At 40.0% G+C, this 17694-nt stretch overlaps 1 protein-coding gene across 2 annotated transcripts; it reads right to left on the reverse strand.

Moving 5' to 3' along the window:
- Positions 1-2261: 2261 nt before the first annotated feature.
- LOC308395733 (keratin, type I cytoskeletal 19-like) lies at positions 2262-7143 on the reverse strand (the record flags this gene model as incomplete). Of its 2 annotated transcripts, XM_080880715.1 has the most annotated exons (8): positions 6514-7143; positions 5748-5830; positions 5337-5493; positions 4655-4819; positions 4408-4533; positions 3995-4215; positions 2995-3029; positions 2262-2895 (listed from the first exon to the last, which is right to left on the reverse strand). In XM_080880715.1, the coding sequence occupies exons 1-8, from the start codon at positions 7126-7128 to the stop codon at positions 2789-2791; spliced, it is 1509 nt and encodes a 502-aa protein (XP_080736841.1). In that variant the 5' UTR covers positions 7129-7143. The 2 variants fall into 2 exon arrangements, with proteins under 2 accessions (XP_080736841.1, XP_080736842.1); XM_080880716.1 differs by lacking the exons at positions 2262-2895; positions 2995-3029 and having other exon boundaries at positions 3991-4215.
- Between the last annotated feature and the right edge of the window lie 10551 nt (positions 7144-17694).

Genomic DNA, 17694 nt, shown 5'->3' on the forward strand with positions numbered 1-17694 from the left:
AAACCTGTGGATTCCAGGTATTAAGTGTAAACTTCAGAGATCTGTTTGTATGATATCAGAGAGTGAGATGCTGGCAGCTTCTGTCCATTATTAATCTCACTGTCTGTCCTGCTCTTTCGCTTCCTGGCTCATTTTGCATTCAGGTCCGGGCTCCCAGGTTACTTCGATCCGCAGCTGGTTCCGGTTTCTCCCGGATGACGTAATGATGCTGGGTGACAGGCTGTGTCCGTCCAGCAGATGGCATTAAACTCTCGGCTTTTGTTTATGCTGCCGCCCGGCCTCCGTCACGTGACGTCACCGGAGCGGTGACTGTACCGCGGTGACGTCAGCTTTCCGTGGTGCAAGATTTTGTCATCATTTAGGTCGTGACTAGGGACCCCAGCCCTGAGTGGCACAGTCGTGCTACAGTCTGCTGCAGAGTGTGAAAGTCTGCAGGAGGAAGCAGAGCTTTAAGCGACCTTTACTGTTTTTATTTAACGAACTCTGACAATCACACAGGAGTAAATATAACATCATGCACACATAATCCGGAGTTTGTTTTTATCATATTGCAGCCTCATGTTACAGGAGATGAAACTACACCTCAAACTTTTCACTCAGGAAGCTTCTACCAGGAAGTGGAAAAACCGGGTCCTCTGGGCGCCGAGTAGTGATGCCCTCTCGCCAAAAACATGCGCTAGATTAACCACACTGGATGAGAACATGTAGCACTTAGTACTAGTATTTTCATCTGACACGAAAATACTAGTACTAGTGCTATCCTTTGTACTCTGTAATATATGTTACTGTGCTAATGCAGATAAAGCTACTCAACAGAATATAAGTAGTTAACACCATCTCAAAGTGATCTACATTTAATACATATACCTTCCTATAGTACATATTCATAATTTAAAAATACAAAAAAGGAATTAATGATAAAAGTAAGGTGCTTTAACTATATTTTGATGCTAAAACTTTTGCTTAAATGGAATTAGCCCACCCCCCTCTTCATAACAGTCTCACATGACACATATAAGAGATGTACTGGTCTGTTCCCACTGAAAACTGTGTCATTCTACTTCTGTGTGTCTTCAAATATATCTTTGTGTCAGCCAATATTAATTTTAAATTGTTGTTTTTTATTTTTATTTTTTTATTGAATCTAAAAATAGACATGACCCGAGTATGAAGCCTGTCCCAGCTGTCACATGGTGAGGGCACAAACAAGCATCACCTCCACTTGTCAAAGACTTTGCAGAAACAGGAACAGACGATCTTTGTGAGCATACTGATATCTAGTGGACACTGACATACACTGCATGAGCAGAGAGGAGTGAATCACTTCGTAAGTCACTACATGATGTTTATGTCTGTGCAGGTTTTCATCAGTCGTGGTAACTGTAAGAGCTTGAAAATAAAAGGCAACTGGACTTTTTGTTTTAAGTCTGTGAAGCCGTTTCACCTCTCACACAAGTGGTTTCTCAAACTAACAGGTGAAGACCACAAAAAGACTTGCAGCAGTCAATCTTCAGACTGTCACCATGTTTCTGGTCACTTAAAGTGAGAGTAAGGAACTCTTCCTCAGCTCAGCGCTGATTTCAGGTTTATGGACAACAAAGCAAAGAAAAACATTAGAATTTAAAATATGTTTGTGTGTAATTACACATAGTCTGTATTAAGTGATTATTAATAATCGTATGATAAATATGATAAAGCTAAAGTAACATCAATCTCGTACGAATGTTAAATGTTAAGAGCTGATCCTGAATACTCACCATGTTTGCAGCACAGTGTAGCTCATTCGATGTATGCCATGGATAAGGGTAGGAGTGATTAGCGGCGTTAGTTATTAATTTATTGTAAATCTGTAGACATATGTTTATATTTAATACTTACAGACAGGAATTGCCCACAAAACATAATTTTCATTTTAATTATGGTCTATAATTAAGAATACGTTGATGCATTTGCCTCCAAACAATCAAAGTACATCGCTTAGCCTGGCGTTGGTTACATGAAAGATATACCTGCTCTAAGAATACTATGTAAGCAAAGAAAATATTGTCACCTGCTAGTTGTTTTTGTACAGTCCCTAAAAGTAGCACCAAAACTGCAGTGTGTCACATTAAGTTTAATTATGAGGCATGTGCATGTTCTTTTTGCACAAAGGAAGAGCTGAAAGCTTTGTGCGCGTTTCTTGTGTTTAGGTTAGAAAATGACACGAAAAGGAAGGCAGATGTTTGTTCATTTGAGGAAATGAAAACAAGGACACAAAGAGCTCAGAGACACAAATGTTTATGGGAAGCGAGGTCTGCTCTCCTTCTGTGGAATAGCACAGCACAGTGGTCTAAGCATTTCAAGGATATTGGCTCCCTTATTAAAAGCATCATGTAACACCTTCAGCACTGTTAATGTAAGATTTGCTACATAAAATGCCATTTCTATTCATACAACATTGAAAATGTACCTTAATATTCAAATTGACTTTGCACAAACGCTTTTTCACTAATCTGCTTGACAGTGCCACCTAATGTATGAGTGAGGCACTGCAGGAGTAGACTCCGTGTCGCTGGTTTTTAGAAACTTTTTATTCCAATTTTAATAGCTTTGTTATTTTCTGAAACATTAAATCAGAATAAATATTTTCTGAGAAAAATAAAACCCAAATAGCAATCCCAAAAAAAAAAAAAAAGATTTAGGAGAGAAATATTTACAAATTCTCTTCCTGAATAGCTTTAGTAGACATCTGAGGACAGGAAGGGCACCTATTGGTTGTTTTTTTGGTACAGATCTGCTGAGAGTCTGTCTACTTGCTGATGACCTCTGTGTCTACATCTTCTGAGCGGGACACCACTTTCCCATCAACGATCTCCTCAATCACCACCTTTTTCCTCTGGGTTCTGACTGGTTTACCTGCGGAGCGAATAGGAACATAATTTAAACCTGTAGTATGTGTCATTTTACCAGGCAACAACACTGAGATAAATAAAAGCAGCAGTGACGTAAACTTACGTTCTTCTTTGACCTCGACGACCTTAACGGTTTTCCTGCATGAAAGCAAAAAAGTTAATTTTGGATTGCTACAAGTTTAAGGAAAAAAGTACTAAATGATGAACTTTTGGGTGCAGGAACTTTTAAAACTTTCCAAATGCGAGTCAGTGTCCACAAACTCCCATGTTAAAGTTTCCAGCTTTACAGCACAAATGAACATGTTTACAGCCTGGTATATAATAAAATAAGATAAAAAATAAAAGTCTTTACAGTCAATTTCCTCTTTTATGACATCTATATGGAGAGGGAATTTGTATAGCTCAGCTGGTTTGATGTTATTAAGGGTTAAAGTTTGCTTTATTTGGCCACAGAGTGCTGTATCCTCTTGCTTTCTGAGGATACTCGGGATACTGAAGTGAACCTGCCTTTCCTGTTTGTGCTTTTGAAACATTTTAATGTTTTAAGGATGCTTGGCATTCCCAAAACTTTGGTTTGCTTTAATAAAACAAACTATAACACAAAATTATGTTGTTGGGTCTTTTTTTTAATGCCCACAGCTTTAAGATTATGACACATTAGTTTTACTCATGTTTCCTTCTTCTGGCAGGAAGCGTTTTTACCACCATTTCTTCATCCAACCCTTTAACCTTTGAAAGCTGACAAGGAGTAACTCTTGAACTGTGCGGTTCGTATTATATTTCAGGCCTGCTTACAGAACAAAATGAATGGGAGTGCATCAGAAGTTAGTGAGGGTGGTCTTCGCCTATGCAGCTAACATTGGAAAAACCCAGGAACTATTCTACTGGTCGCCAAACCACGTCTTTACTGATTACAAAATTTTTATTCAATTTTTTTTGGATTAGCTGCAACTCCTGCTCCTCTCGTCAGCTTTGGCTGACTTTAAATGCATTGATGCCAGAGCACTAGCACATTAATACAGCCACTGGCACCAGTTTAAACCTCTGCTTTACTGCAAAAGTAGTTATTTACAGTGATAGATGTTTATTTATAAGTAACTTACTGTATATCCTCTCCATCCAGCAACCTTCTGTACTCTGCAATCTCCATCTCCAGCCTGGTCTTGATGTCGAGCAGCAGCTGGTACTCCATGGACTGCCTCTCGATGTCCACCCTCACCTCGCTGAGCTCCTTCTCCAAGCCGTCCACCATAGCCTGGAGCCGGGTAAGCTGCAGGCTGTAGCGGGACTCTGTCTCTGACAGTTGACCCTCCAAGGCAGATTTCTTCATGGGAGAGTAAACACACGAGGATAAAGGAGTGTGTGCCGAGTGCTAATTGCTTGTTTTGAAACTCGTATTTCCACTTGAGTCGCATAAGGCATAAAAAATGGTGACTGGCAGGTTGACTAACTGCGGTTTGTGGTGTGTTCAGGAAAATGCTGCAAATGTGTTGCTGGTATGTAGAGCCTTCCTTACCAGGCTGATCTGGGACTGTAGCTCGATCTGCAGGGCCTGCAGGGTCCTCTTGAGATCGTTGATCTCAGTCTTTGAGGACTGGAGGGTCTCTGTGCTGGAAGCCACCTGCTTGTTCAGCTCATCAAACTAAAAGGTATCAAAATGGACACAATAATGGTCACAAAGATATTCAAGCCATCGGGTGATCACATTTATTTTAGTGCAGTCATGAGATGATTCAGTTCAAAGTGCAGCCTCTTCTCCTCACCTTGACCTTATACCAGGCCTCCATCTCACGGCGGTTCTTTTCATTGATGCCCTCATACTGAGCTCTGATCTCATCCAAGACCTTGTTCAGGTCTTCCTGAGGCTTGGCGTCCACCTCCACATTCACAGAGCTGCCAGAAACCTGTCCACGCAGGGCTGCGAGCTCCTGAAACCATGACAACAGTAACAGGTAAGAGCATGAAATGCTAAGAGAGGAAAAAAACAGTTTGGGTCCTAAGGTGAAGAGCCAGTTAAAACCAGACTGTTACAGAAAGTACCAAAATTTATAAACACTGCATTCATGTAGCCTCACACTGATTCAGTTCATGACTCTGTGTGCTGCTGACTCGCTGTGTTTTCACTGTATCCCACTGTTGTTCTGTGTGGCCAAAGCATTTTTCTTTGAATGTGTTTTTTTATGCAGGTGGACATTTATGAGACTTTTGTCATCTAAGCAGACCTGGACTGTCATGTGAAAAGTCTTGTCTTTTTTTATCAGCCTGAGGCTCTGAAGTCACATTAAAATGATCTAAACAAATTCGGGATTAACGGCTGTTTGAGTAGGCAAATGATGCCAAATTGCTGGTGAACTGACTCATCAAAAACTACTTTCATGCTTTTGTTCTGCACTCTGTTTTCTGGATGTGCAGCCACTCTGATGTCAGTGACAGCAGGCCGCTCACCTCCTCGTGGTTCTTCTTCAGGTAGACCAGCTCCTCCTTCAAACCCTCCACCTGCATCTCCAGATCAGACCTGCTCATGGTGAGGTCATCCAGAACCCTTCGCAGCCCGGCGATGTCCGACTCCACCGACATGCGCACCGCCAGCTCATTCTCAAACCTGTTGGGGATAAAATATTGCTTATATTGCTGTAGCTGCTCGATTGATGTTAAAACAAAAACAAATACAGACGATGTAGCATTAGCTCAAAAACCAGCTGGGCCAGTTAAACCACTTTTTCCTTTTGTTGTTGAAGGTTACGGGTCAGTGATAATATCAAGAGAGAGCAAGAACGGGTGAAGTCACGTCTGAATAAATACCAGTCAGCTAATTATTTTTCCACCACACAGACATCGGCAAATGTTCCCACTCACTTGATTCTGAAGTCCTCTGCAGCCAGCCTGGCGTTATCAATCTGCAGCATCAGCCTGGCGTTGTCCTGTGTGGCCAAGCCGATCTAGGAAAAGTAAACAAAGCAGAAATAGCGTGAGTGGTTTCTAATCCGAATATAATACTACCACAAAGGCGTGTTAGTGACTCATTGTCCAGAATATAGGCTGGCAAGGTTGGGTTATTACACAGAATAACTTTATTTATTCATTCCAGAGTAAATGCTTTAACAGGATCAAAGAACTATTTTGTTCATCAAGTGCGTCTGAGCATCACTCTTGGCAGGGTTTCTACATCCTGTTGAGTAACAAAGTCCAGTTTGTCATTTTGTGTAGTTTTTTTTTTTTTGATCTGATCCACATTCCACGGACAGACAACTGAATGATGCTGCTGGTGTGTCAGCATGCCATATGTTATTGATAATGTTGCAGAGTAGCCTTATTGTGTTTAAAAGAAGCAGGTGACTTCCTTTGAAAAACAGGCGACATATGTTGAAACGATAATTTGTGTTTGATTTTTATGTTTTTCTTCAAACAAATAACGGCATTTCCATCATCACCTAATGCAGAAAGGGTTAAAAAATACTAAGAAACGAAGGGAACTTAGTTCGGCAACATTCAGAGCTTATCAACAACAGATGTGGGAGATAAAAAAAAAAGTTTAAGGGTTGGAAAGAAGAGTTCAGCTTCATTTTTTGAAGTTTTGAAATTGTTTTCTTTAGTTAAACATTTACTGAAGGGGAGAGCTCACCTTTTTGCGCAGGTCTTCGATGATTTTCTCATACTTGCTGTAGTCCCTGACAGTGGGGGTCTGCTTCTCGTACCACTCGCGGATTTGACGCTCCAGCTGCGCGTTGGAAGTCTCCAGAGAGCGCACCTTTTCCAGGTAGGAAGCCAGCCGGTCGTTGAGGTTCTGCATAGTCACCTTCTCGTTGCCTGATACGGAGAAGCTGCCGCTGTCACCTGAGAGCGTCTGTGACAAGTCAAAGCCGGAGCCGAGGCCGTTGGAGGCGTAAGACACCCGGACGTTTCTACCACCTGCCCCGCCATAGACGCTCATTGTACCCCGAGAGCTTCGCAGGCTGGGCGCGGAGGAGAGGGAAAGAGCGGATAATCCGTGGCGGATGGAGGTCATGATGAGTCGGTCTCTGTTCTCAGGTGCGGCGATCGCTAAGTCTCCACGAGTGGTACGCAAGAGGTGATGCTGACGGAGCCCGGAGGAAGGTTTTATAGGGCAATGAGAGGAGGGAGCTGCCAAACAGGTATACTGCTCGTCACTGCAGGTGTGACCAGGCGTGGTGGGTCTTTTTGGTATTCGCTGTAATGGCCGCCACTGAATATTTTGTTCAAGAGGCGTGTTGGCCATTGTTCGTGCCGTTCGTCATTTTCAATTAAGCCTCTTAATCTGAGGAGGAAATGAAAGATGAATTTCTCTTTTGGTAGAAGTATGTGGGAATGATCTTTATAGAATAATTCGCTCATAACAAAGACCAAAAATAATATCCTTACAGAGATGAACGTGTCACCCTAATGTGTCTCACAGTTGGCATTTTGACCTGTTGACACAGGCTGTAGACAGGATGCCCAAAGTCAGGCGCAGGTCCACCTTCTATGGGTCGGGTGAAATGCAGACTCTTTCCCTTTAAAGGTGGTCTGTGGCTAACAGAGACCAGACGTTAGCGTCTGCTCACATCTGTCTATGCCACATCTGCGGTTTTTTCTATGGGCCGCATTCTGAATTTACTCAGGGTGACTCATGGTGATTCTGCTCGGACACATCTGAAACATTTGCCAGTACTGTATGGTAGTTAAGCCATAAATGCAAATGCAGCTAAGATTAGGCTCGAATGTATCGCCTGTACGGCTGTTAGTTAGTAACTGCTTCTTACAGTAGGTGTTACAGAGTGACAGACCTACAAACTTACCACAAGAATAAAAGGAGTCTCTCAAAATGATATATTTTATATATATTAATCTAAAAAGTAACTTCCATATGAGGCAAAAGAAGTGGTAAAACCCAGGGATAAGAGGTTTCATTCTCTGAACAGAGGCGGAGCCAAGGGGTGGCCATAGACTCGCAACCAGGGTGAAACCAGAAAACTTCTGATACAGTTCTCTTGGGAATGCATATGAATGGGGGCCTGTGGTAGGAGTGGGCGGACTGATCCAAACATAGATAGTATTAATGCAACGTTGCTACTGGCATCATATAGATGTGGATGGCATACTTCAGTTTCAGTTTTTCACTCCTTAGGTTCAGTATGTTGCTCCCCTTTCATCACAAAGTAGACGTGTCTGTGCAAACACAGCTCCTCTCATGCACATACGATTCTCCCCCTCGTTCTGTCATGTGACACCTTGTGCAAAGACACATGCGGGCTGCAGAGAGGAGCATCCTGCAGGAACATTTTACAGCTGTCAGTGAACACACAGCAAACTGCAATATGTGTGTAAGAAGGGAATTCTCTGCTGTTGCAAAACAGTTTGTACAAATGGATCAAAAACTGAAAAAGGCAACAACAAGCTGCAAAATAAAAAAAATAAAAAAAAACGCTCAAAGAGACCCAGATCCCCGGCACAGACACCGAGGCTCCTGGTAGAGAAAACCCAGGTAGTTTATGGTGGTGAAAGTCATGTTTCAGTTATGACTCATGTGGGCTCAACAGCATTAGTAATTTTCAAAGTGTTTTTGGTCACGATAGCTGTTACTTCAGCTGACTGGTTACCAATAGAGTACATTCAAAGATTGAAATAATGTAATCATCCTTTTGAAACATGTTAAATTATTTTATTGGAAGTGAAAAAATGTAAATGCCTGGATATAATAACCGTTCTGTGTTAACTGTTAAGATGAATGTATTTATATAGCACAACAATGATGCATTCACCTCATTAAGTTTGTTGTATCACTACTGGTACTTGGTATCTGTGATACTGGGCCAGTATTTACACCTCTAGCCTACAGAGCTGAAGCTCAAGTTTCTACTACTTTTTATCACACTTTTAAAACACCTGGTTGGTGCAGTATAGATGTTTTAGTAGTAGTAAAGTGTCTTTATGTGAGTCTCAGGCATGTCACCACGCCACGAGCCATTTTGATGTCAGGAAACAAGCAGCAGTTACTGGATTGCATCATTTTCCCTCCCTACAACCAGCTGTTTCTTATGTACACGTGGAAGTCTCCAGTGTGCTGTATGTCTAACATGTAATTATCTCTTACAATAAAATGTGTCCTGTCATAAATCCTGGACCAACCAATCAACATACAAAGGTTGTGTTTTATGGAGAAAAGAATCAGAATCAGAATTCAACTTTATTGTCATTGCACATATCAAAAGTACAAGGCAACAAAATGCAGTTCGCATCCATCCAGAAAGTGCTTTAGCAATAACATAGATATATAGATACAATACAAAATATGGGTCTATTATGGGTATGTTACAATGTACATGGAGGTATGTTATGAATATGCTATAACTATAAGTATGTACAGGCTGTAGTGAGTGTACAAGCTATGATCAGGATATAAATATGAAACTATACAAGTTATAAACAGTTGTAAAACTATAATTATTGTATAGTACAGAACGACTGTCTATATAGCATTTACAGTAGTGCAGTTTATTCGGGCTGAGGCAGAGCAGCTCCCGTACCAGACTGTTATACAGTTGTTCAGGATGCTCTCGATGGTGCAGCGGTAGAAGTTCACCAGGATGTCTGAGGACTGGTGGTTCTTCCTCAGAGTCCTCAGGAAGAAGAGGCACCTTCTTGACCAACTTGGAGCAGTTGGTTGTCCAGATGAGATCCTCGTGTTATTTTATTTAAATTCTGACATTTTTTGTGCTGTACTTGCAAAAAAAGGGTGCTTTTTTCTGTCTGGAAGCAGATATAGATAAAGATTTTACAATTTAATTAATTAATTCATTAATTACACACTCCCCCTCCTGCACACACAGCTGAACTGCAGTTGTCTTCTGCACAGTGAGGTTACCATGAAGTGGAACGGCTCTCCTAGATCGGCTCTGGTGGCACTCTTTCTTTGGGGGCACCTTAAACGCACTCATAGAACTGGAGTTAGGTCTGGTACCTCCCCTTTTCTATCAAAAAACACTGACACATCCAACAAACGCAGCGTGACGTCAGTGTTACCAAGAAATTAATTAATTAAATATGATACATCTTTGGTAGATGTAGCCAGTTCTGAAAAAGTCATTTTCTCTGGAGTGTTGTTCTCTCAGGCTGCTGCTGTTGCACAAGCTTTTGTAGGTGAGCACTTGGGTTGCGTTTGCTAAAAGTTGGATGAGCAGCTTTTTAGGTTCATATGAGCGCTCATACAAACCAGAAGAGAAGAAACTTTTCCTACAATTTAGAAGATGAATCATGTGTTTGCAAAACTTCCTTCCTGAGTCCTTCATACTGGGTGACCGTTATTATAAGTGATCCATTTCAATGCCATGAAGGGAGTGCCTGCTTTGACTGACAGGTTGTTTCCATCTATAGTTGTTAGCTGTCTTCTTGGACTCACCTCAGCTAATTGGAGTCACTGAAGTGGAACAGTTGACTCTGTTTGTGCTGTTGGTGCATTTATGAACATTTAATTCAGTTAACTGACAAATGGTTGATGTGCTGTGTCATAATGGACTTCAAGAGGCACAGACAGGTCCACTCCACTCATCATCACAAATGTAGAACAGGGTGAATCTGTCTCCACCTTCAGGTTTTTGGGCACCCACATCGCCGCTGATCTCACCTGGACCCACAACACCATCTCCCTGGTAAAGAAAGCCCAGCAGTGGCTGCACTTCCTCCGTGTGCAGAAGCTGCTGCTGGCCTTCTACCGCTCCTCAGTGGAGAGCATGCTCTCTTACTGTCTGGATGTTTGGTACGTAGAGGCCACGACTGAGAACAGGAATCTGCACATAGTAATTAACACCACCCAAAACATAACTGGCTGCCCTCTGCCACCCCTGGAGGCCATCACCAGAACCTCCTGTCTCAGAAAAACCTGGGCCATCACAGGTGACCCCTCGCACGCACCCTGTCCACAAGCACTTTGACCCGCTGCCTTCTGACTGGCGCCTCAGGTCAATCACATCCCACACCTCTAGACTCAGAAACAGCTTCTTCCCCTGGGCCATTCAGACTGTTAACAAACACCGACACACCCCACCGGTGTCCACCCACCCACCAATCTAAGTCTTTTCTGTGCACTACTTCCAAGCACTTTGTTCTTTAATGTGTGTCTTTCTCATGTTTTGTATATATTTCTTCCGTTTCTTATTTATTTCTGCTGTCACCCATAATGTTATTATCACCCATAATTCTGTTGTACATGCACAATGACAATAAAAGGCTATTCCATCTATCTATTGTATTCTATTGTAGAAACTATCAAAGATGCACGATTTCTATTTCATTGAGTGATTTCTAGTATTTGTAGAAGTTAGTTATTTGTTCTTTAGTTCGGATTAGCAGACATGTGTGTGTCTGCAGTTACGGTGGCCCCTAGAGACAAAGCACGTACAAACTCCAAAACACTTACAAAATCCAAAACACGTGCAAAATCCAAAACACATGCAAGCTCCAAAACACTTACAAAATAAAAAACACATGCGAAAGACAAAACACGTACAAAATACAAAAAACATGCAAAATCCAAAACACGTACAAAATACAAAACACGTGCAAACTCCAAAGCACTTACAAAATCCAAAACACGTGCAAACTCCAAAACACTTACAAAATAAAAAACACATGCAAAAGACAAAACACGTACAAAATACAAAACACATGCAAACTCCAAAGCACTTACAAAATCCAAAACACGTGCAAACTCCAAAACACGTACAAAATCCAAAACACATGCAAAATACAAAACACGTACAAAATACAAAACACGTACAATATACAAAACACGTGCAAAATACAAAACACATGCAAACTCCAAAACACTTACAAAATACAAAACACGTACAAAATACAAAACACATGCAAAATACAAAACACGTACAAAATACAAAACACGTGCAAAATACAAAACACATACAAAATACAAAACGCGTGCAAAATCCAAAACACGTACAAAATACAAAACGCGTGCAAAATCCAAAACACGTACAAAATACAAAACACGTGCAAAATCCAAAACACATGCAAAATACAAAACACGTACAAAATACAAAACACGTGCAAAATACAAAACACATGCAAAATCCAAAACACGTACAAAATACAAAACACGTGCAAAATACAAAACACGTGCAAAATACAAAACACGCGCAAACCCCAAAACACGCGCAAACTCCAAAACACATGCAAAATACAAAACACGTACAAAATACAAAACACGTACAATATACAAAACACGTGCAAAATACAAAACACGTGCAAACTCCAAAACACTTACAAAATACAAAACACATGCAAAATACAAAACACGTACAATATACAAAACACGTGCAAAATACAAAACACGTGCAAACTCCAAAACACTTACAAAATACAAAACACATGCAAAATACAAAACACGTACAAAATACAAAACACGTGCAAAATACAAAACACGTGCAAAATACAAAACACGTACAAAATACAAAACACGTGCAAAATACAAAACACATGCAAAATCCAAAACACGTACAAAATACAAAACACGTGCAAAATACAAAACACGTGCAAAATACAAAACACGCGCAAACCCCAAAACACGCGCAAACTCCAAAACACATGCAAAATACAAAACACGTACAAAATACAAAACACGTACAATATACAAAACACGTGCAAAATACAAAACACGTGCAAACTCCAAAACACTTACAAAATACAAAACACATGCAAAATACAAAACACGTACAATATACAAAACACGTGCAAAATACAAAACACGTGCAAACTCCAAAACACTTACAAAATACAAAACACATGCAAAATACAAAACACGTACAAAATACAAAACACGTGCAAAATACAAAACACGTGCAAAATACAAAACACGTACAAAATACAAAACGCGTGCAAAATACAAAACACGTACAAAATACAAAACACGTACAAAATACAAAACACGTGCAAAATACAAAACACGTGCAAAATACAAAACACGCGCAAACCCCAAAACACGCGCAAACTCCAAAACACATGCAAAATACAAAACACGTACAAAATACAAAACACGTACAATATACAAAACACGTGCAAAATACAAAACACGTGCAAACTCCAAAACACTTACAAAATACAAAACACATGCAAAATACAAAACACGTACAAAATACAAAACACGTGCAAAATACAAAACACGTGCAAAATACAAAACACGTACAAAATACAAAACGCGTGCAAAATACAAAACACGTACAAAATACAAAACATGTGCAAAATACAAAACACATGCAAAATACAAAACACGTACAAAATCCAAAACACGTGCAAAATCCAAAACACGTGCAAAATCCAAAACACGTGCAAACCCCAAAACACGCGCAAACTCCAAAACACGCGCAAACTCCAAAACACATGCAAAATCCAAAACACAACGGAAGTGCTCCAGGACGCTAGGGGCAGTGTTGAGCTTTTGTTACCTAGTAACTGCACAAGCCAGGAAGTACCAATGACCGGATTTGGGGTCTGCAGCCTTAAAGGCCGCATTTTAAGGCCGATTATGTCACAGCGACACGGCAAAGACTGTCCCAATTCAAAGGCTGCTCGAAATGCGGCCCTCAAATGCGTCCTTAATTTCCCTGAATTTTAAGGATGGGTCTGTGTAGCCTTCATGGCCCAACATATCCCAGACTTCATAGCGCGGCGGTGGTTTGGATAATTTTGCCGAAAAAAAACGGCGGAAGCGGAGCGGACGAAGAGTAAACTTCCAGAAGTAAGTACTGAATATTATGTCACTTATTTATGCGCAAATGTTTTTATAATGAAGAACATTAAAACATTACTGTTGGCAACATGTCGGGAAAGTTATGTGACATTAGCGACGTTTGTACTAACTTGGTTTTAAAGCCTTCACTTCAAAATATTCGCCGTTCAATAGCTGACTTTAATCTTACAGAGAATGTGATGATTTTATGCGTAATTAAAGTCAGTCATGTCAGTCAGCTGACGGTTCACTCCTTAAGCTGAAAGAAAGATGCTTTAATCACAGGAGTCACACATGTGTCCACTGTACCATCTGGGAACTCTTCTTGTTTAGCACTCGTAATGACACAAACACTAAATCCTCCTTCTCTGGTGCTGTTTTGTAGCAGTGTGTACACCTGAGACTGTCACCTGTCTGTCTGTCCTGCACTCTCTCTCTGTTTCTTTCTCTCTGATTGTGGAATAAAAGTATGAACATGTATTTATAAGTCACACTTGTGTTTGAATCCTGCAGCTTATCACACATTTGATTTCTATGTGTGACACCTGCAAGTGTCCAGAGTGAGGACAGACTGAGGGACCCACTGCTGCACATCATCTGTGAGGCTTTGCACCCCTGATGATCCACCAGGACAATCTCAGCAGTATGTGAGGAAGAGGAGGAGGAAGAGCCAGCAGCAGCTGACAGATGGAGAGAATAGACAGACTGTTCCCTGTTTGTGAAGGACTGCTAGAAACGTTTAAAATAACTAATTGTCTGTCCTGAATCAGTCTTATTAGGTAATGTTCAAATAATTTTATCATTCCAGTGTTTCCAGTGTGGGAGAAAGTACTCAGGGCCTTCAAGTTACGCACTATGAAAGGCAGCAACAAGTTTAATGTTCAGAAACCTAAAGTCTGTATCAGCAGCAGAATGGAACTAAAAATAAATGTTTGTTTCAGTTCTATGAAGCTTTGAGTATTTTGGATCAGTAGCACTGCTGTGTTTGTTGCATCATATTGCTGTAATTGTTTATATGCTTTATATATTCTGAGGTAAGTTGATCTATAGTGTTACATCATATTCTATAAGGATGTTATGTGTTTGTATACTTTCTGCCCAGTTTGACCCATTTAGCAGACGTCAGCCTGTTTAAAGCTCTGATATCTATTCTGTATGACTTAAAGCAGTTATGACATGGTCTGATTTTCTCACCCAATAAAGGAATATTTAATACATCAGTCTACTCTTCATTTTATCAGAAACATATATATACTATTATATATTGTACATATATTTATTAGTTTCAGATGTAGCCATTCTTGTTTTTTGCTTGTTTACATTATTGTATTTTGCACAACTCTGTTGCTTGTGAAGCTCGCACACAAGAATTTCACTCACATGTGCTGTACCAATGTACCTGCACATGTGATGTGACAATAAAAGTGATTTGATTTGAAACAGCTCACAGCTTGTACATTTTCTTTTTACACATGTATGTAAGCATTTGAGCCAAATTTAGTAATGCCAACATACTGAAGGAACAACATTTGTCTCTTATATATGATACACCTATATATGCACTGTCAATATACATTTTGAACCAGCTGCAGATGTCAGAGTAACAACTGACTGACCCCCACATAAAGTGCGTTACAGTAGTCCACAGGGGAAGAAATAAAAGCATGGATCACGGTTTCAAAGTGCTGCCTAGAAAGAAACGATTTCACTCTTGCCAGTCGCCTTAAATGATAAAAATGGACTGGTCGTGTCTTGGATTTTGTACGTGTTTTGGATTTTGCATGTGTTTTGGAGTTTGCATGTGTTTTGGATTTTGTATGTGTTGAGGAGTTTGTGCGTGCTATTTGGAATTTGTAAGTGTTTTGGAGTTTATACATGCTTTGTCTCTAGGGGCCACCGTAAATGTGCATCTGTGGACAATAAACAAAAGATCATCTTAAGCTTAGTTAAATAAAATCAGCCATGTTCAGCTTCAGGTTTGGTCCACTGTAAACTTACAGCTCGCTGCTGGATCCATGTTTTCCTTGAGTGCTAATAAACCAACAGTCCACAAATCATACTTTTACCAAGATCAGCTGTTAACACCAGAATAAAATGTGCAAAGTTAGAATACTGTTTTCTTCTTTATTAGACATGATGTGTGGCAGCCTGAAGGAAAAAAACCTGAACATCTGAAGAAACATTTCTATCCTGAAGGAAGCACAGGTCTGTGGCCTCATGGATTTTAAACAACTGAGAGTAGGAATGTTCCATTCTGATTGATATGATTGCATTGCTTATCTGTTGCACAAAAAATGTTGAATAGTACGGGTAGGTGTTGATCTTGGCAGTAATGGTGGTAAACTCCTGGATAAGCAGAAGCTATAAACACATTTTATTTTCATTTTCACAGCAGTTGCCAAGAGCCTTCTTTTAATACTTGTGAATAGGCTCCAATTCCCATGAAGCCTGTTTGTTCTTATACAGACATGTATTCAAACACATCAATGCTTCATTTAAATTATGTCCAATTACTTCAACTAGAGGCAATTGGCAGATGTTTTACTGTTAATAAATGCAGGGGTAGGTCCTGTTCAGTGTCCCTTACCTTTCAGTGTGATCAGGAAAAGTATTTCACTCTGAAATAATTCACATTATTCCGGGTTTTCAATGAATTACTGACAAGAATTCCTTGCAGGCAAATTCGTTGCAAGGAAAAAAGAAAACACAGATGAAATCCAGATATGGTTCTCTCAGAAGGTTTTAGAAGGTGCAAATGCGTGCAAGTATACACTCCTACTCGATGCCTAAACAAACAAGATTAAATGTCGGGTTAAAATGACAAGGAAGTTTAGCTCTGGACCAACACGACTGGAGTTAGACACACAAGAGCTTAAAGTAAGAATCGAGTGAATGCGTGTAATGTGAAAATGGTCGCTTGTAAAAATGCAGGTTTAACAGTTATCGCTGTGATCTGGAGTTCACCTCTGATGAAGATGTAACGCTGTGACTCTGAAGGCTCGAGTTAAGCGTCCTGGCGTCTGTCATCTTGTAGCAAAACTGAAAAGCAGCAGATGCTGCTGAAGCAGAAGGTGAACATGAAACGGTACATATGTTTATTCTAACTTTATTAAACTGTCAGATTTAACTCTGTCCATAAAACTTTATTTGCCCTGCTTTATCGTCTAATTTACTGCAAAAGGGAGGATAATGATAAAAATGTAAATCATGTTGTATTAATAAATAAGAATTTAAAGTAGTGACTTAAAGCACAACCTCCTTAGTAAATGTTTACATCATAGATCAGGTGAGCAAAGATGTTTTTGCAGCGAGAGCAGACGAACAGAAAGAACGCAGGTTTAAGCTACCTCTGCATTAGCTTCCCTTTTCTGTGCGTTTTCAGCTCACTGGTTTGACCTCCTAAGACCCGAACTCTTTCATGGCATTTTTAATTTCTCTTTGCTATTTGGGCAGATTAGGGCCTGATGAATGTAAAAACAAAGAATTACCTGTTTTTGTTTTTTTACCTTTATTTTGTTTCTGAGAAAAATTAGATCGAGGACATTCATGTTAAATTTCAATAGAACAGTGGCAGTATAATGTCCTTGTTAGTGGATATCAGACCCTTGTAGAGCAAATTTAGCATTTTGGTCTAAACTAGAGATGGCACGATACCACTTTTTTATGTCCGATACCGATATCATAAATTTGGATATCTGCCGATACCGATATGAATCCGATATAGTGTTTTTTAATCAACAAAACTGTTTTTTTCAAATAGCTTGCTGTATTTTGTATAAGTTCATACTCAAGTGTAAAACAACAACTACACTAAAGCTATTCTGTTATACCTGTATGCAAAAAAAAATATTTCATAGTTCAGCAATACTGATCAATCTAATAAACTTAAACCTACACCATCCTCCCTATTCTGGTATTTTAAAGAGTACTTAGCGTAAATATTAAGCAACCTAACTAATAGGGTTCCAACTCCCAGCAACAACAAAAATAAATAAATAAAAATTGGGGAACCACCCCTCACGCTCCACCTCATGATGCTTAATCGACGTAATCAACCTTAATTTG

Source organism: Rhamphochromis sp. 'chilingali', assembly GCF_963969265.1.
Source record: "Rhamphochromis sp. 'chilingali' genome assembly, chromosome: 4".
NCBI classification, from domain to species: Eukaryota; Metazoa; Chordata; class Actinopteri; order Cichliformes; family Cichlidae; genus Rhamphochromis; species Rhamphochromis sp. 'chilingali'.